Consider the following 19,464-nt stretch of genomic DNA (forward strand, 5'->3'; position numbering starts at 1 on the left):
GAGAGAGAGGATGACTGACTGATGCCACCCAGGGAATTGATGCCCAAGTGGGCACATGCTTCTGAGGGTGCATCTCCCAGACTCTCCGGGGACTTAGGTAGACTCAGTTACCCAGGTTACAGGCTCAGTCTCACAAGACGACCCCACCCCCCTCCCCCCATGCCAATCACAAGTCCAGTTGTCACCTGTGCTTCTGACCAACCGGCTATAGATTAGAAGTTTCAGTGACCCTGTGCTTGGGGTTCAATGAATTTCCCAGAGTGCCTCACAAAAGCCAGAGGACCATTTACCTCCTGGATCCCTGGGTGATTGTGAAAGGACTGAGCTTAGGAACAGCCCGGTGGAGAAGCAGCGAGGCAGGTGGGGAGAGGGCGAGGAGCTTGGGGCCTCTCCGCCCACTGCTCTGCCCAGCCCCATGGTGCGTTCACCCCCCCCCCCCCCCCCCCAGGCTTCGATTCATGCTCTCCGGGTTTTATGGTGGCTCCATCACACAGGCGTGAGTGATTAAATCACTGGTCACTGGCGATTAAACTCCATCTCTAGCCCCTCTTTCCTCCCCGGAGGGTGGGGTGGCTGGGAAGTGGGGGGAATGTGGGGCTGAAAGTTCCAACCCCCTAATCACATGGTCACCAGCCAGTACTTTCCTGGTCACCTCGTTAATATACCTTTACCCCGTGTACCACTCAGGAAATTCCGAGGGCCTTAGGAGCTGTGTGCCAGGAACAGGGTGCTAAGACCAAATATGTATTTCTTGTTATCGCTCACAATATCACTGCCGTCCAGAGGGACTCTGGGGACATCCGAACACCCCGCCCCCCTCGGGGGTCCTGGAGAGGCTGTGAAGGTGTGAGCCCCGGTGGAGAAATGGGGGCAGGCACCCGCGGCTGCGGAGAGCTCTTCGGAGCCAGGGATGGGGCTCCTCCTTGGCTCTGTGTCCGGCCCCCAGTGCCTCCAACCAGGCTTTCTCACTTCCCGGCTGAGCGGCTCAGATGTTTCTGCCTGTAGCCCTGTGTGCACCCGGACACGGTGTTCCTGCAAGCGCTGCACTGGCTGCACTCTGAGCCCAAAGGCGCACCCACCCCTGAGACAGAGCTTTGCACACTTGGTCCCTGTCCATGGGCTGAGCCAGGCTGGCGGCATCCCCAGGCCTCAACCCTCCTCCCCTCACTCTGGGTTCCTGTGGCCTGTCTGCACTTCTCTTCCCTGCTGCCTTCTCTTCCCTGGGCTGGGGTCCCTGGTTGGCCGCAGAGCCAGTCAGTCCTTCACAGACCATGTCTCCAAGAAGGGGGTGTGAGAGCCAGGGTGATGGGTGGGAGAGCAGGGCTGGGCCCCCTTGGGTGAGCCCCCAGCTGAGCACAGCCTGGGAGAGAGGGGGCTCCCTCCTGTCTTCTACTTCCTGTGGCAGCACTAAGCCACGGGGCCCCAGGCAGGGGCTGCCCTCCCGGGACTGGGACCGGGGGCTGCACTGCCCTGGGAGGCACAGAGAACCCTTGACCCTTCAGTGAAGAGATGACGCTCCAGCCAAGTGAACCACACTGGCCAGGGCTGCTGTGTTGGTGGTGGTTAAATGGTGGTATTCTAAACCAGTTATTTTTGTGTGTGTGAATCAGTTGGCATGTCACGGTAAAGTAAAAAAAAAAAAAAAAAAAAAAAAAAAAAAAAGCTTCCTGTTTTATTTACTTATTCATTTCCATTTGGAGTCATGCATTTTTCTTTTATTCAATGGCTTAAGGTAATTATCATTTATCTTCATGTTTAAATTGGCCAATGGCAGCCACTGACTCTTTGTCCTTTTGACATGTTTCCATCATTTTTTGGTTATTTCCTTGGTGTCTGGCATGAACAGTGTTTCAGGGCTGTCTTCTACCAATCCTGGCCTCACCCTGCAAGTCGTTATTTCTCCAAGGAGCACAGATAATTGCCTTTTGATGAGGTGGAGGAAAATAGAGATGTCCAGGTCCCCCCAGCCTGGATGGGAGTCTCCAGGAGTCAGGCTGGGCTTGGGCGGGGCTAGGTATTTGAGGCGGGGCCGGCCCCCCGCACAGGCTGCTCTTTTTTCCCTTCTTTGGGTTGCAGGCTCCTGGGATGCGAGTGCGGGGCACGCTGGCTGCGCACTTGGCGACACCTGGTGGTGGTTTAGGAACCTGCAGCGGCGGTTAGCAATGCCTCGGATCCGGATGTTTAGTAGTAAAAGGGTCGCATTGCCTTCCCAGGCCTCCTGCGGGGTCTCCTGGGATGTGGAGCTGGCTTGGCTCCTTCCTCAGGGTTCGGAGACCCGCCCTCCCACCAGTTCTGCCTTTGCTTAGCTTGGCAGCCCCTGCTCAGACCTCAGTCTGAGGGTTCAAGCCCCAGAGCTGGATTAGGATCCAGGTCCTGGAGCATCTTCTGTCTCAGAATCAGCTTTTGCTCCAGAACCTTCTGGAAATCTCTACTATTACTCAGTTGAGAGAGATGCCTAGAGAATTATACTAGAGCTGCTTAGACGATATTATGCATCTTTAACAATTACATATATAAAGAGTTTGTCGCCCTGGGCGGTTTGGCTCAGTGGATAGAGCGTCGGCCTTCAGACTGAAGGGCCCCAGACTTGATTCTGGCCAACGGCACGTGCCTGGGTTGGTGGGGGATGTGCAGGAGGCATCCGATCAATGATTCTCTCTCATCACCAATGTTTCTGTCTCTCTCTCCTCTCTCTCTTCTTCTCTGAAATCAATAAAAATATATTAAAAAAAAAGAGTTTGTCAAAACCTGGGGACATGATTACTGTCTAAGTCACATGTGTCAAACACAAGGCGCACGGGCCAAATCTGTCCCACCAGGCCTTGCAATATGGCCCGCACAGCGCTGTCATCACTGCACTCCACTGCATTTCCATCACAATGACAATTTATGACTGTTAAGTAAACCATTCTGCCCACGATTTAGGCTGGATTTTAGATTTTGGCCCCTTTTCTGATTGAGTTCGACACCCCTAGTCTAAGTAAAAGGAAAGCATTTCATATATAACACAGCTGTCCACTGCTTACAAACTATGAGAAATAATGATATCGAAATGCAAATAGTGGAAGAATTACAGCAATTGGTTTTCCTTTGCCTTTGTTAAATAGAGCACTTACTACTTTGATTGGTAAAAAAGTCTACTCCAGCTGAAACCGGTTTGGCTCAGTGGACTGAAGGGTCCCGGGTTCGATTCCAGTCAAGGGCATGTACCTGGGTTGCGGGCACATCCCCAGTGGGAGGTGTGCAGGAGGCAGCTGATCAATGATTCTCCCTCAGCGATGTTTCTAACTCTCTATCCCTCTCCTGTCCTCTCTGTAAAAAATCAATAAAATATATATATATAAAAAAAAAGGTTACTCCAGCAGGGCTGTTGGAACTGGGGTTCCGGGGAAGGCTTGGCCCGGCTCCGACTGGCCCGGCCCCGACTGGCCAGGGAGCTGCAGGGCCTGAGAGCTTGCGGTGCCCGTGCCTTTTCTCCAGTGCAGGCCCTTTGAGCAGTGCGGCGCTCATGGTGGGTGAGGTGGGTGGGACACAGGCAGCTCCCCTGTCCATTCGAGCATCGTGACCGGTCACTCTCCCCTTGGCTGCTCAGAGCTGGAGCCGCGGGAGGTGAGGTGGGGACAGCGGTGCCTTTGGGAGCGAAGGGGCTCAGCAAGCCTGTCTCGGAGCTGGAGCCTAGCAGAACAGCCTGACTGTTTGTGGAGACAAGGGGAGGGCGCTCGGCTGAGCAGAGAGGTCAGGCCTGGGCTGCGAGCTGAAACGTTCTTAGGAGCGTCTGGGCTGCTGATTCATGTAGAGAAGCCTATGATGTGCTCTGTCCACTCATCTAGTCCTCACTGGACCCCTGGGGAAGGTTCTATTGCTATTACTACCCGGTTTTACAGAGGAGGAAACTGAGGCACAGAGAGGCTAGGGCTCCTGGGTGGTGGAACCTGACTTCAGCTTCTGTGCTTTTACGCTGAGGGGCCCCGAGGGGTGGCTTTGCCACAGCCTCCTGCACACCTGACCCTCGTCAGAGCCGTCTAAGGGACAGGAAGGATGGTGGAGGGCGGTGGTCTGAGGCCCGTGCACCCACCTGCTGCCCCTCCCCCCTCTCTTTCAGGCCTCGCTGGTCCTGCAGGTGTCCTACACGCCGACCCCTGGAGCTGTGCCTCTCTACCCACCCACCACTCCTCTGGACCCCTCCCCGACTCTGCCTGACCGGGATATGCTGGCTGGTGAGGAGCCCCCTCACCTTGGGAGGCCAGGGAAGGAGCCCAGCCAGGCTCCGGGGCGTGGGGGCGGGGCCACAGTGAGGCTCAGCAGTCTGTGCAGCCTGGTGGGGGGTGGGGTGGGGAGGACACTGGTGTGTGTGTGTGTGTGTGTGTGTGTGTGTGTGTGTGGTGTTCCTGAGAACTGCCTGTGTCACTCAGGAGAAAGGCGGGAGGCATGCTCCCAGGTGCCATTGGGATTAGTGTGAGGAAGCCCTTGCCCTCCAGCTCCGGGAGGGAGCTGGGCCTGGGTGGGTGCTCAGCACTGTGTGCTCAGCCTGGGTGGGCGCTGAGAGTAGAGGATGTGCCTGTGGGACGGGGCCTTTTCCCAGGACGTGCCTGAGGCCCCACCCGCTCCCCAGAGCCCAGTGCTTCCCTGCCCTGGACCCAGCAGGCCTTGGGTGATGACATGTGACCAAAGGGCTGGCATTTCCTTGAAAGAGCTCTGGTTGAAGTCCGGGGACTCGAGTTACAGTCTTTCCTTTGAAGGGAAGCTGTGGGACCCAGCAGCTGTGTGACGCTGGGCTGGCCACTCTCCCTCTCTGGGCCTATAATGGATCATTTGTGAGAAGAGCAGACACTGAGTCCCACGGTTGCTCCAGCTCGCTCCACGTGCCTCTGCGGGGCTGGTCAAGGGAGGCCCCAACCCCGGGGGGCTGGCTTACCAGTGAGGGGCCTGGGTGGTCAGGTAGGAAAAGAGTCTACAGCTTCTCTCCTGGTGAGGAGATCTGGGGGCGGGCACAGCACACCCGGAGCTGCCCATCTCCGTGTAGAAGCCTCCCTGCGTCCGTCCGCGTGCCCCAGGCTGGTCCCGGAGCCTGGCCCTGCATGGGCTCCTGGGGAGGGGCAGCGCTGGGCCGTCTCCTTGAGGCTTGTCGATGGGAGATCACTCCAGCTGGGGTGCAGGTTGAGGGAGGAAGGAGGGGCGCTCCTGGGGACGGAGGGTGGGGAGCTGCAGGGCCCCGGATGTACTGGTTAAATCTGAGGGGGCTCGGTCAGAGTTAGGTTCATGCTGTGCAGGGGAGACTCCTGGAGGTGCCCACTTCCTCATCCCCGCTGGAAGGTGGTGAGAGGGGCAGTCCCCCACAGACGTGGCATCTGCTCCTGAGCTTCGTGTGGGACCCGGGTGGCAGGGAGAGCAGGTTGGGTGGGAGAGGGGAGCTAGGCTGGCTTCCCTCACCCGCTGCTCCCTCCTCCCCTCCCCTCCCCTTCCCTCCCGGGGCTGTGCCCGCCCGCATGCCAGGTGGGGCACAGAGCCGGGCAGAGACTTGGTCCCTGCTCAGTGACAGCACTGTGGACACGAGATACTCTGGGAAGAAGTGGCTGGCCCCCACGGGTGAGACACAGCCAGGGCTGTCCTGGCTCCGCCCTGTCACCCCTAACCATCTTCGCAGCTCACGAGAGCGGTGGCCGAGGGGCTCTCCCTGCAGGACAGGGGGCGGGGGGCCATCCTCTCTCCTTCCTGTCGACTAACTGGACTGACTGCCCCCCACATGCAGCTGCTGGAAGCTTCTCTTCTTCCTTCCTCACCCATGCTGGCTCATCGAGGGGGAAGGAGAGGGGCCGGGGTGGGTGGTGAGTGCTCATGCCGTGCCCTGCGGATCCCCCTTTCCCTGGCTGGGTCCCCAGGGCAGGGCCCCGGGGACCAGGACTCAGAAGCACCCTCTCCTCCCAGACACAGGAGGAGAGGAGGACACGGAGGACCAGGGCCTCACGGGGGACGAGGCGGAGCCCTTCCTGGACCCGAGCGGCCCCCCGGGCCCGGGGGCTCCTTCCACTCCCAAGAAGCCAGCTTCCCACCCTCCCCCCTACCACCCTGGCAACAAGAGGAGGAGGGGCACCCCCGCACCCAGGAAGGTGCTGTCGGACAAGCCCCAGGACTTCCAGGTGAGGGCCCTCTGTGGCCACCGGCTCCTCCTTTAGGGCCCACAGCTGTGGTGCCGGGACATCATGGGGCCTCAGAATAAGCCTCTGCCCAGCCCTGGTTTTGCTCTTAAAAAAGTAAAAGCGGTCCGAAACCGGTTTGGCTCAGTGGATAGAGCGTTGGCCTGAGGACTCAAGAGTCCCAGGTTCGATTCCGGTCAAGGGCATGTACCTTGGTTGCGGGCACATCCTCAATAGGAGGTGTGCAGGAGGCAGCTGATCGATGATTCTCTCTCATGGATGTTTCTAACTCTCTATCCCTCTCTCTTCCTCTCTGTAAAACAATCAATAAAGTATTTTAAAAATAAATAAATAAAAGCTGAGGTGAGGGTGGAGGGAGGAACACTGCAGAGATTCATCTTATCTGTTTACCAACCGGTGTACCTGCCTCGCTGGCTCCTGCTGATGGAGGTGTGGTCCTTGGACATGCAGTGTGAGCATCAGCGAGGAAGCTGTCTGGCTATGATTCCTCTCCCTACATCTGTGCCCTTTCTTTGTGCCACGATTTTTCTGAGAGTCTGTGAAATTTGAATGTGTCTAACCTCTTCAGATAGTAAGACTGTTAACCCTTTGACATATTTTTTATCCAAACATCCATTCCATTTTATTTGCCTTTTAAGTTTGGTCCTTTGTTTTATCTGTTTGCTTTTCTATGAAACGTTCCGTTTTGATAATAGTTGCACTTAGTGATATTTAACTCTTCAGAACTACTTTTAAAGTTAAAAAATAGGAGACAGCCTGGCCAGCCTGGCTCAGTGGTTGAGCGTCAGCCTATGAACTGGGAGGTCAGGGTTCGATTCCCGGTCAAGGGCACAGGCCTGGGCTGCGGGCTTTTCCCCAGTGTGTGATGTACAGGAGGCAGCTGATCAATGATTCTCTCTCATCACTGATGTTACTATCTCTCTTTCTTCCTTCCTCTTTGAAATCAATAAAAATATATTCATATTTTTAAATTGGAAACAAATCTTTAGTAAGTGCAACAAATTGTAATAATATGCTTTAGTTTTAAATCATGGTAATTTAGGCAAATGTGCCAGATATCAGCACTATGTTTGCTTGAAAAACAAAATTCTAACTTATTTTTATTATTCCCAAGACATGTTCTTATTGCCTTTTTTTCTCCTTAGAAGATTAATATTTATATTGTAGAAAAATTTGGAAAAGACAGCAAAAAGAAGAAAATTAAAATCACTCATCTACCTCTCCATTGCAATTAATAATATATTCTTCTATAGAATGCTAGTTCAAAAAAAAAGTTAATCAATACATAACTACTGATTAGAAATTAGACATTAAGCATTATTTTTAGACAGTAAACATTTTTCCCATGAAAATTGTTTTAATATTTTATATTTTTGAAACCTTCCTTTACTTCTAGTCAGTGGAGAAAATGCTTAGTTTATTTCTCAGAATGTGAACGTTCCATCTTATAAAGAGCAGAGAGGGGGAAGCCTTACTATTTGAGTTCAGTCTCTGAGGGAATTGTCATTGCAGAATGTTCAAGCCACTTAAAAACATCAGTGTCAAAGAGGCTGAGGTGCCAGCAGCTGTAGGGGAGAGAAGCCTGACCTGGTGATAGGAATTAATGCCCGTAGCTTACCTGGGTAGTCTGGCAGCTCTTGTGTGGAAACGTGGGCTTTATAGGAGCAAGGAACCTTGGTGGGGATTGTTTTTACAAGGCTTTCCTAGTCTTTAAAAAAAAAAATACTTATTTTTATTAATGTCAGAGAGGAAGAGAGAGATAAAAACATCAGTGATGAGAGAGGATCACTGATCAGCTGCCTGGGAATCGAGCCTGTAACCCAGGAATCGAACCGCGACCTTCTGGTTCATAGGTTGACGCTCAACCACTGAGCCATGCCTGCTGGATTTCTCCTCTTTAATTCCCTTCCCAAGACCCGCAGTTAGGATGGCCCCTGAGATTTCCGATATTTTTTTTGGGTGGGAGTGGGATGTGTGTGTTTCTAACCACTTCTGTTTTCCTCCTGCTCATGCCCCCTCTTGGCTTTCAGATCAGGGTCCAGGTCATCGAGGGGCGCCAGCTGCCAGGGGTGAACATCAAGCCCGTGGTCAAGGTCACTGCCGCTGGGCAGACCAGGCGGACGCGGATCCACAAGGGAAACAGCCCAGTCTTCAACGAGGTGGGAGGCTCTGGGATCAGGGCTGGGACCCTGGCTGGCCCTCTGCATAGAGAACACACAGCAGATGCCCGGCCGCCCACTCAGTGTTCACCTACGGCGCTGACTTTGGGTGGAGAGATGGGCCCGGTGTGAACAGGCTATTTGAGGAGCTGGAAAGATGGTTTTAGCTCTTATTCTTGCCTTGGACTCCCACAGTTCCACATCCCTGTCATCCTGTAGGGCCAGCCACTCACCCTGTCCCTGAGATGATGACCTTCATCAAGTCCCAGAGCTCAGTGCGGGCTGGGCTCACTCCACGATTTCCGTGTGGACTAGCCCGAGGGCTGTGGTGGGTGGTTGACTCTCTCCCCGGCCTGGGGATCGGCAGGCACTCACTTGTCTCCCTTTTGCCCCGAATCAACAGACTCTGTTCTTCAACGTGTTTGACTCTCCAGCGGAGCTGTTCGATGAGCCCATCTTCATCACGGTACGTCTGAGTGATCGGAGCGTCCTCTGTGGGCCCTGTACACACACGTGCCCGTCACCCGTGCGTGTGTGTGACAGAGAAGCTGTGAAGCGCAGGGCATGAGTGCTGTGCAGAGGCTCACCCCGAAGCTGCTGGTCCCAGAAATGCCTCCTGTAGTTCAGATGGAGGCCGCAGCTGAGAGGGGAGAGCCCGCTGCTCAGCACCCTCAGGGGTCTTGGGTCAGGGACCTGAAATCATTCTTGTAGCGGGAACATTGATTTTCATCTTATACTAGAGGCCAGTGCACAAAATTCATGCACGGGTATGTCTCTAGGCCTGGCCGGTGATCAGGGCTGATCTGTGGGGCAACTGGCAGGGCAATCAGGGGGCCCTCCCACTGGCAACTGCCTTGGCTAGCCTGATGCTGCTCACTCACTGGCCCCTGCACTCCTCCCCCCCTCCACTGCCACTCCTGCTGGCATCCACCTTGGCTGGCCTGGGGCTTGCAGGTTGGGGGCAGCTCCTGCATTGAGCATCTGCCTCCTGGTGGTCAGTGTGCATCATAGCGACTGGTCGTTCCACCTGTTCTTTCTCTGTTTGGTTGATTTGCATATTAGTTTTTATTATATAGGACTAGTGGCCTGGTGCATGGTATTTGTGCACAGAGGGGGTGGTTCCCTCAGCCCAGCCTGCACCCTCTCCAATTGGGGACCCCTTGGGGGATGTCCAACTGCTGGTTTAGGCCTGATTGAACATCCCTCTCACAATCTAGCCCTGCTGGCTCCTAACTGCTCACCTGCCTGCCTATCACCCCTAACTGCCTCTGCCTGAGAGGACGACCATGGCAACCCAGGGATGACTTCCGGTTGGCCAGCCATTGCTCATGCTCGGTTGTTACACCCTGGCTCTTTATTATAGAGATTGTTTGTCCATGTGCCCGTTTCTGGCCAAGATTTTCTTTCTCTGGGCCATGGACGCTCTTTCCTCCTTTCCTCTAAAAGGCAATATAGTTCAGTGGTGAAAAGTTATGGGCTCTGGAGCCAAACTGCATTCTCACCTTGCCGCTGCCATTTAGGAGCTGTGCGATTCTGAACAAGTCTTGTAATCTCCCTTTCTCTGCCTCTGTTTCTTCATCTGGGAGATGGGGGAATCATAGCATCTACTCACAGGGTTAAACATGGCTTCGCACAATCTCTGGAGTGGAGTTCGGGGGGAAGAGCAGTGGGCTGGACTCGCAAATGAGAGTTAATTTATCTTCCCCTCCAGGTGGTAGACTCCCGCTCCCGAAGGACTGACGCTCTCATCGGGGAGTTCCGGGTACGGTTTTTAATGGGCTGGTCTGGGGGGGGGGCACTGCACTTTCTGTAACACGCCAGGGGCAGGAGTTTGATGTGTGTTTTCTCTGTTTAATTTCAGATCGATGTGGGTGCCGTCTACAGAGAACCCCGTGAGTCACCTTCTCGTCACCTTGGCCATGTCCTTGCCTTTGGTCTGGAGGCCGCTTGGGGGACACCCACTTGGGATGTTGAGTTTCCTCCTGGGGGTTTAGAACGTAGAGTGGAGCTGGGCCCTGGAGGCGAGGGAGGGCAGGCTTCAACCTCCCAGGTGACCAGGCCCCCAGGGAGATCCAGCCCTCAAAGGGGCTCAGCGGGTCAGCCAGGGAGGCTCCTTAGGATGGCCCCAAGCCAAGGTGGCTGGAGGCTGGGGTCACCTTGGACAGGGATGGGTCAGGTCCTTTGGGTGCCAAATCTAGGATTTCTCCACAGCCAGGTTTCTGCTCTTCCTGGGGGGCAGAGGTAAATGGCCTCGAGTCTGGCTTTGGGGTTTCTATGAACATTTCTGTCTCAAACCTACCTGCACCCTCCAAGCACCTTTATTCTACAGTTTGAGTCCTGCCCCGTGTCCAATGGACGGGTCCCTCACCTCATCCATGCGTAGTCTGCCCTCGGCTCCCGACGAGGGGGCAGACCGGGGTGCTCCCAGTTCTGTGATCACAATGGGCGTTGTCTCTCGCAGGACATGCCTATCTCAGAAAGTGGCTGCTGCTCTCAGACCCAGATGACTTCTCTGCCGGGGCCAGAGGCTACCTGAAAGCAAGCCTGTGTGTGCTGGGGCCTGGGAACGAAGCGCCGGTGAGTCCCTGTCCCTGGTCCTCCCCACGGCGCCCTGCCTGGGAGCGGAGGACCAAACAACAAACCACTTCCGTTTCTCTGTTTTAAAGGAACACACAGTGATCATGATAAATATAGACTATGTGGAAAAGTATAAGTAAAAAATGAATCACAATTCTATCACTCAGAGAGAACTGTTATTAATATCTCTTTGCAAATCATCTCAGAAGGATATTCATTCATATTTTCTTCTCAATACTTTTTTTTTATTGATGTCTAATTGACATGTGCCATGCTAGTTTTACGTTATATGTTATTCTGATTCAATATCCTATATAATAAGAGAGGAATATGCTAATTATTCATTACACCCTGCTGAGTGACAGCTCTCCCCACCAGTCTCTTTCCACCTCTCTCCCTCCTTACCTCTGAGTGACAGCTCTTCCTCACTGGGGTGACAGCCCCCCCATCCCTCTGTTTCTCAGTCCATCAGCTCCCCCTTGCCACATTCTCCCCTCTCCCATGATGCTAATTCTCATTATGTGTTTACTAGCCCCTGGGTCTCTCCCACATACCTCTGTCCTCCACTGTCCCTACCACACATTGTCCACTCCACTCCGTGGTCAGTGTTGGTGGCAGAAGTCACCTGGAGGTGCTGGTTGGAGTGGGTGCTGCCACGGTGCAGTTTATTCCTTATCTCATTCCCCACAGCGGCTGCTTCTAAACTTGTCTCTCTCCTGAGCTCCACCCTCAGCTCCCTCAGAGGGTCAGAGCCTCACAGTGTGAGAGAGAGCCCCACAGTGTGAGAGAGAGCCCACAGTGTGAGAGAGAGCCCACAGTGTGAGAGCCCACAGTGTGAGAGGGAGCCCACAGTGTGAGAGAGAGCCCACAGTGTGAGAGAAAGCCCACAGTGTGAGAGAGAGCCCACAGTGTGAGAGAGAGCCCACAGTGTGAGAGAGAGCCCCACAGTGTGAGAGAGAGCCCACAGTGTGAGAGAGAGCCCACAGTGTGAGAGGGAGCCCACAGTGTGAGAGAGAGCCCACAGTGTGAGAGAGAGCCCACAGTGTGAGAGAGAGCCCACAGTGTGAGAGAGAGCCCACAGTGTGAGAGCCCCACAGTGTGAGAGAGAGCCCACAGTGTGAGAGCGAGCCCACAGTGTGAGAGAGAGCCCACAGTGTGAGAGAGAGCCCACAGTGTGAGAGAGAGCCCACAGTGTGAGAGAGAGCCCACAGTGTGAGAGAGAGCCCACAGTGTGAGGAGAGAGAGAGCCCACAGTGTGAGAGAGAGCCCACAGTGTGAGAGAGAGCCCACAGTGTGAGAGAGAGCCCACAGTGTGAGAGAGAGCCCACAGTGTGAGAGAGAGCCCACAGTGTGAGAGAGAGCCCACAGTGTGAGAGAGAGCCCACAGTGTGAGAGAGAGCCCACAGTGAGAGAGAGCCCACAGTGTGAGAGAGCCCACAGTGAGAGAGAGAGCCCACAGTGAGAGAGAGCCCACAGTGTGAGAGCCCCACAGTGTGAGAGCCCTGGCTGCTGACCCTCCCTCCCTCCGCTCCCGTCCATCTTCCCTCGTCTCCATCTTCACTGTCCCCTGCCATTCCCCACTTTCCCCCTGCTCGGCCCTGTGCCATGTCCTCTGCCACCTGCTCCCACCTTCTCTTCCTGGTCTCTTTTCTTGTCATTGTCTCCACTGCCCAGAGGAGAGGGGAGTCCCAGGTGAGGAACCGGCCTGGGTCCACGCCAGGGAGCGGCCCGAGTGACCTGCCTCTTTTCGGAGCGCGCCCTTTCGGCCGTGTTGGTTGAGGAAGGGAGAACGCCGTTGAGTCAGGAATCACACTTGGTTTGCTTTGCAGCTGGAGAGAAAGGACCCCTCGGAAGACAAGGAGGACATCGAAGGCAACCTGCTCAGGCCGACGGGTGTGGCCCTCCGCGGGGCGCACTTCTGCCTGAAGGTCTTCAGGGCCGAGGACTTGCCGCAGAGTGAGTGGGGGCCTTTCCTGGGACAGAAGGCCTGGGCCGCTCGGGGACCCGCGGGCCGCATCAGCTCCCTGGAGGGAACGGACGGAGGGGCTGCCCCTCTGCTCTGGCTCTGCCTCCCGTTGGCCTGGTGTCCTCACTCCCGGAATCCGCTAGATCAGTGCCCAGTCCTCCTCGCTGTCCTCTGGGAAGCCTCAAACCCTCTCTAGGTTCCCCGAGGGTGTTTATTGTTCTTAACAGAAAAGCAATGATCTATATTAATAATAGAGGAATATGCAAATTGTCCAGGATGCTGTCACAGTAGCTGTAAAGACTGAACAGCAGGCTGCATGGGGTGACAAAGCCAGCAGGGGGGTTAGTGAGGGATGACCAAAAGACTGAACAACAGGCTGTGTGGGGCGACCAGGCTGGCAGGGGGGGCAGTTAGGGGTTACCATACTGGTGGGTGGGGGCAGTTAAGGGTGACCAGGCTGGCAGGAGGTAGTTGGGGGATACCAGGCTTGCAGGGGGCCCAGTAAGGGGCAACCAGGTTGGCAGGAGGGCAATTAGGGGCGACCAGACTGGCGGGGGTTAGTGGGGGTGATCAGGCAGGCAGACAGGTGAGCAGGTAGAAGCCAGCAGTCCTGGATTGTGAGAGAGATGTCCCAGATTGGAGAGAGTGCAGGCTGGGCTGAGGGGACTCCCTGACATCCTATGCATGAATTTTGTGCACCAGGCCTCTAGTAATGAATGAAAAGAAATAGAAATGCTGATGAAGTCACGGAGATGCAAGACATCTTGAGATGAACAGCTGCCCTGGGCTCCATTTCCGCACCCCCTTGGCCTGGTCTGGCTGATTAGCCTCTGTGGGCCATTTTCTTTGTTCTGCCCAGGGAGTCAGCACCATCGGACTCTCTGTTCTGTGCTCAGGGCTGGATCTCATTGATTTTCTTTCCTCTTTGAGGAAGCCCAGCCTGCAAGTTGCCGGCCCTGGACTGGGGAGGCAGACACTGACAGGTTGGGAGAACTCAGTGTCTCAGTGGATGAAGGATGAGCACTCAGTTGCCTCCGACTGTCCTGGTTTAGCCCTGAAAGCCCCAGGTCCCGGAAACCACTCGGTCTCTGGCACTGGAGCGGTGGGCCGCCTTATGTGGCCGTGTCCTCCTCCTCCTCCCAGGAAGGCCAGGGTGCCACTGCCTGGTTTCTCACCGTGGCTAGCTCTGTATTGGCCCCATCCCGTGTGCTCAGTAAACGGCGGGGGAATGACAGCAGGTCCTCGAACATCATTTTGTTCAACATCTTTTGTTATCGTGCTGATGCGATGCCATACGAACTCAACTCTTGTTTACATTAATTCGTTTATGGTAAAATTGGCTTCATTATATATAGGTTCTCTTAAAGGCACAGGCCTATTGAAGACGTGAAGTGAGACGTTACTGTACGTATACTGAGTGTTCTAGAGCTGTGGGTGCTTTAACATAGGGATGCCTTGGCCACACCTTTGGTGGTCCAGATTGACTTGGTTTGGGGTAGGGTGCAAACAGTGGTAGTCTTTATTTTCCGTTTTATTTATTTATTTGTTTGTTTTGTTAGTTCTCACCTGAGAACATTTTTCCATTGATTTTAAAGAGAATGGAAGGAAGGAAAGGGGAGGGAGGGAGAGTGAGAGAAAGAGAAACATGAATATGAGAGAGACACATTGATTGGTGTCTCCCACATGTGCCCTGAGGGTGGGGGATTAAATCTGTACCCGGCTACCTGCCCTTGATGGGGAATTTAACCTGTGACAACTTTGGTGTGCGGGGTGATGCTCTAGCCACTGAACACACCGGCTAGGGCCTCATTGGTAATTCCCCTCCTCCCCCATTTTTTTTTATTAAGGTATTATATGTGTACATACCTTACCATTGCCTGCCCCCCACCCATTGGTAATTTTTAAAGGCTCCCAAAGTGGTTCAGCTGTTCTGAGGGCTGTGAGCTGCTGCTTTGAGCGGGCGTTGGTGGCATAAGCCAGTTGTGGCTCATAAGTCAGTGAGAACCTTTGCTACTTGGGTCTCTGTTTACAAGTGTTGCATAAAGCTAATTGAGGATTTCTGCTTTGACTAATGACAGCAATAAGTGAAATGAGTTCCTTCTGTAAAGTTTATTTGAACCAAAATCATGGGGAAAGTCTTTAAATATGTAATGGGTATTAAATGGTATTAGCACTGCCTGATATGCTAAGTGGTCAACTACGGCCCACGGGCCACATGCGGCCTGCAGAGGAGTCTGATCCGGCCCGCCAGGTTTTTTGGGCAGTGAGCGCAGCCGAGGTGTTACAGTAGGAATTAGTAGTTCATATAGTCCGGCCCTCCAGCTCTCTGAGGGACCGTGATCTGGCCCCCACTTTAAAAAGTTTGAGGATGCCTGAGCATCAGCCTGCAAACGGAAGGGTCTTGGTTTGATTCTGGTCAAGGGCACGTACGTGGTTGTAGGTACGTGGTTGGGGAGTGTGGGTAGCTCTCTTACATGGATGTGTTTCTTTCTCCTCCCCCCTCCCTTCCACTCTCCCTAAAATCAATGGAGAAAATATCCCCCAGGGAGGATTAACAACAATAACAAACAAGATGTGCTTAAAAACATTCCGCACTTACTGGTTAAACTCTGCCGAGGGAAGCGGGTGAGATTCCAAAGGGGGTTTGGGGACATGGAAGTGTTTGCTTTGCTGAAGGTGAAGGTGCTCTATGTTTCATTCTCTGCAATGCTGTTTAAATGTAAATAAAACAAAATGGTGGGTATACAGGGTATAAATATGTGTTAGTTGTTACCTGTTGTAGTTGTGTAGACATTAGCGAGACTATGATCTTTAACTGTCAATCTCCTCTCTCATTCATATACATTACAGATAACACACCCATATGCTTACATTCACAAATACACATCTCTCTCTCTCTCTCTGTACATACATATGTAAACATGGCTAATTTAGTAAAATATTGATTCGGAGCAACATAGATTAAAAATTCATAAAAACCCCAGAATGGACTTGTTGCTTAACCTTAGGTAAATCACTGAGCTAATGGATGTAAAGAAAAATGTCAAACGGATGCCAATAATGAGATATTATTATAACAACTTCCAGTCCTTTTCTGGAAGTTTACTGCCCTCACTGATGTAGATTTCTAACCCATCCATTGGTGGACCTGTTCGGAAAGATGCCGAGGGGTGGGCTGGTGGCGGTGGTGAACAAGCTGTGGGGGGGCTGGGTGAGGAAGTATTTCGGGGCATCCTCCTTCCTGGGCGCCCTCACACCTGGAGACCCTGGGCTGAGCGGGAGCCTCGGCATCTCTGTCTTTGCCAAGAGCACCTGGAGACTGGGTGTGTGTGTGTGTGTGTGTGTGTGTGTGTTGGAGGCGGGGCACAGGTGGGCAGTGAACGACCAGCGTGTCCTTCTCTTCTCTCTAGTGGATGACGCCGTGATGGACAACGTGAAGCAGCTCTTTGGCTTTGACAGCAACAAGAAGAACTTGGTGGACCCCTTCATGGAGGTCAGCTTCGCAGGGAGAATGGTAAGGAGCGAAGAAGTGCGAGGATGCTCAGGGAGGGTGGAGCGTGGTGCGGATGGGCTGCCCTTGGCCACGCCCATTAGCGGCGTGTGCGCACAGGTGAGGCTGGTCCTAGGCCTGGCTCTCTGGGCAGCAGCGCACGCAGGTGGATAGGTGCGCTGGGGTCTCTGAGACGGGCACATGTTTGTGGATGGACACGGGGCAGACAGATGGATAGTGGGTGCCTACTAGACTATTTGGAGAGAAATGAAGCAGTTGCATGAAAACTAGATATGAAGGCATAAAGATAGGGAAACTAAAGAATATGTAAAATATCCAAAGACATCATAGTGATTATTTTTAAAAATTTGTGGTGGGAGTTGGGCAGAGAAAGGCCACTTGGAAGGGGGCCCTTGGATCTCTCTGACGTTCCCCTCTTCCTCAAAGCCCACCTTCCTGCCCAGAGACAGGGCTGTTGCTCTCGTCCCTGTTGACTTCTGCTCCATCCCACCTCACGTAGGATGGAGCCCCCAGCATTTGCCCAGGCTACAGGCTCTCCTTGGCCATGCCCAGTCTTTAGATGTCCCTTCTCCACAGGAGAACTCCCACAGCTCTGTTTAACTCTGACCCTCCCTTCAGCCCCATGCCTCCTGGGCTCTTTCTGCACATTTCTATCTACTGCCTCTTGGGCCTTTCCAAAGAGTCATCTTCCGCCTCATCCTGCTCACTTTTGGGAGCCTCCATCCTCACCAGGCACTGCCATGGAAGGCAGAAAACGTGGACCTGCGTCAGTTCTTCCCCCCTTTCAACCCTTACTGCACCAACTATGCCTCCCATGGCCCTGACTTCCAACATGTCTTGAGGCCCATCCCTTCTCTCTGTCCCACAGCTCATGTTCAGCTTCTCCCCAAAGAAAGTCACCAGAATAGTTCCTCTAAAAGGTAGCCCTGTGTGTACAGTGAAGTGGAAAATCTGTAACCTGGCTGACCAGGTCCTGCCCAGTCAATCGTGGTCAACATTGGCCCACACAGTCTCTGTGGGAGTGCCCCTATTGGGCTGGTTGGGGGCACTGAGTTGGGTGAGGCTCCCTTGTGTGGATATTATTAACTTAAAAATTAAAAGGGCCTTTCAAAGTGAGAGGCGAACAAACGTTTATTTGAGATCCATAAGAATGACTGGGGAGCTTTGATTTAGACGGGAGCCCACATAATGTTCTGATCAGGAGACAAAGGCATGCAGAGTGTTTATGAGAGAGGCAAGGGGAGAGTAACCTCCACAGAAGGAGGTGTTTCTGTTGGTGCAGATGGCATAGCAGAGGACGCAGATTGGCAGTTACCAGTCCAGCAGCCACAATAGCTGCTTTCTTGTTATGTTTGTGATCCGTGTGTTGGGGCACAAGGTTGCTCAGGCCCAGCCAGTTGAGTTTGCTCTGCTTTCAGATTCCAGGGTTTCAGATATTCGAAGACATGCAAGGCTGCTGGCACGGCATCCCTGGCTCAGTTTAAAGTGGCTTCATTTGTATGATTGCCTGCAGCTCACACAGAGCCGTGTGCCCTCTCTCTCTGCCCTGCCTGTCTCTCATTTTCCTACGGGTCACACCTCTCACCTCTGCCCATGCCTGTGCACCCTGGTGCCCTTCCTGACTCCCCCCCCCCCCCACAAAAAGGTGCTGCACCTTTCAATGTCCAGCTTCCAAAACCCCCATAGGTCTGATGGACTAGTTCAGGCCCCACTGCGCCGTATGCATCCTGTCCCCATGTTTGTTAGAATCTGTTTCTCTGACTTGTGGGGAAACGAGAGCCCACTTTCATTTACTCCATAAGCTCAGAGCAGACACGGTGGCGGAAAGGCCTGGGGATGTGGAAAAAGGACCTATCAGGTGGGAGTGGACTCTGCAGAGGAGCCGCTAAGCTTTGTGCCAGCTTTAGGGAGTTCCAAGGTTGGGGTCAGCATCTTCCCAGGTCCTGCCAGCCTTTCGAAGAGTTCTGCCAGGGCAGGGAGGGTTGAGTCGGGTGACTTGGGTATTAATAGGAACTTGGAACAGGGCAGAGGAGAGGGCAGCGTAGCAAGGTGGATGGCGGGCGGGGCCCTGCAGCTGGCTCCCCGTTTGCTCCAGAGGCAACAGGCGTTTAGGACAATTGGAGAAGGTTTAAAAGTGAATAATAAACACTACAAGGCAAGGGTGGCGATGGAGGTGGTGTGGGCTCCCATTCACAGCACTTTGGAAGGCCCTGCATATGCATGTTTCCTTCACCGTCTAACTGATGTTCAGATTACCTGCTTTTGTTATTGATGAACATATTTATCAAGGAATTTTGGAAAATACAGAAAAAAGTAAATAAAATTATCCATAGGGCACTATGCAAAGTTCATGTTCAGTGGATATATTTCTAGTTTTATTTTCTTATGTATAAACAATATATATATATATGTTGTGCACCCTGGTGCCCTTCCTGACCCCCCCCAAAAAAACAAACAAACAAACAAAACAACACACACACACACACACACACACACACACACACACATGTTTTTTCTTATGTATAAACAAAGCTTTTTTTTTTTTTTCATTTAATGTTTTAAAGCCTAAAGAAAATTTGGAAATAATGGTTTAGTGAACATGTGCCCACTGACATGGGCTCTGCTTAGATGAAACAATTGTTAACATTTTGGGCATTTACTTTCTCTCTAAAGAGATGCTCACCCCCTACCCCGACGCTGCAGCGAACAGAGGGGTGCATATATTCCTTTGAATCAGTGTTTCAGGTTCCTTCAGATAAATTCCCAGAAGTGGAATCGCTGGGTCATAGGGCAGTTCCATTTTTAATTTTCTGAGGTAACTCCATATTGCTTTTCACAGTGGCTGACGGATCTGCGTTCCCAAATCCATCTAATTTTTAGTGTGTCACTTAGTGCCACCATTTCTTGTCGATTTTCTGTCTGGAAGACCTATCCATTAATGTCAAAATCTCCTACTATGACTGTGTTACTGCCACACATAGGAAATTAATAATTATTTTTAAAAAATATTCTTAGATACCAGTATATATAAAAATTTTCTCTGATTATCCCCCAAATGAAATTTATGCTTAGTCTCTCCTACAAGCGTCTTTCACA

At 52.9% G+C, this 19,464-nt stretch overlaps 1 protein-coding gene across 22 annotated transcripts in view; it reads left to right on the forward strand.

Moving 5' to 3' along the window:
• DYSF (dysferlin) overlaps positions 1–19,464 on the forward strand; it is a 195,560-nt gene that overhangs the window by 48,744 nt on the left and 127,352 nt on the right. For 12 of the 22 annotated variants that reach the window (XM_036435666.2, XM_036435678.2, XM_036435676.2 and 9 more), the window contains exons 5-14: positions 4,103–4,217; positions 5,494–5,586; positions 5,926–6,137; positions 8,186–8,314; positions 8,718–8,780; positions 10,026–10,076; positions 10,176–10,206; positions 10,776–10,891; positions 12,721–12,847; positions 16,268–16,371. In XM_036435666.2, coding sequence (XP_036291559.1) covers positions 4,103–4,217; positions 5,494–5,586; positions 5,926–6,137; positions 8,186–8,314; positions 8,718–8,780; positions 10,026–10,076; positions 10,176–10,206; positions 10,776–10,891; positions 12,721–12,847; positions 16,268–16,371 — 1,041 coding nt within the window. The remainder of the gene's footprint in view (positions 1–4,102; positions 4,218–5,493; positions 5,587–5,925; positions 6,138–8,185; positions 8,315–8,717; positions 8,781–10,025; positions 10,077–10,175; positions 10,207–10,775; positions 10,892–12,720; positions 12,848–16,267; positions 16,372–19,464) is intronic. The other 10 variants (XM_036435674.2, XM_036435679.2, XM_036435681.2 and 7 more) reach the window with 1 other exon arrangement.

This window comes from Pipistrellus kuhlii, unplaced genomic scaffold, assembly GCF_014108245.1.
Source record: "Pipistrellus kuhlii isolate mPipKuh1 unplaced genomic scaffold, mPipKuh1.p scaffold_m20_p_13, whole genome shotgun sequence".
Lineage (NCBI taxonomy): Eukaryota > Metazoa > Chordata > Mammalia > Chiroptera > Vespertilionidae > Pipistrellus > Pipistrellus kuhlii.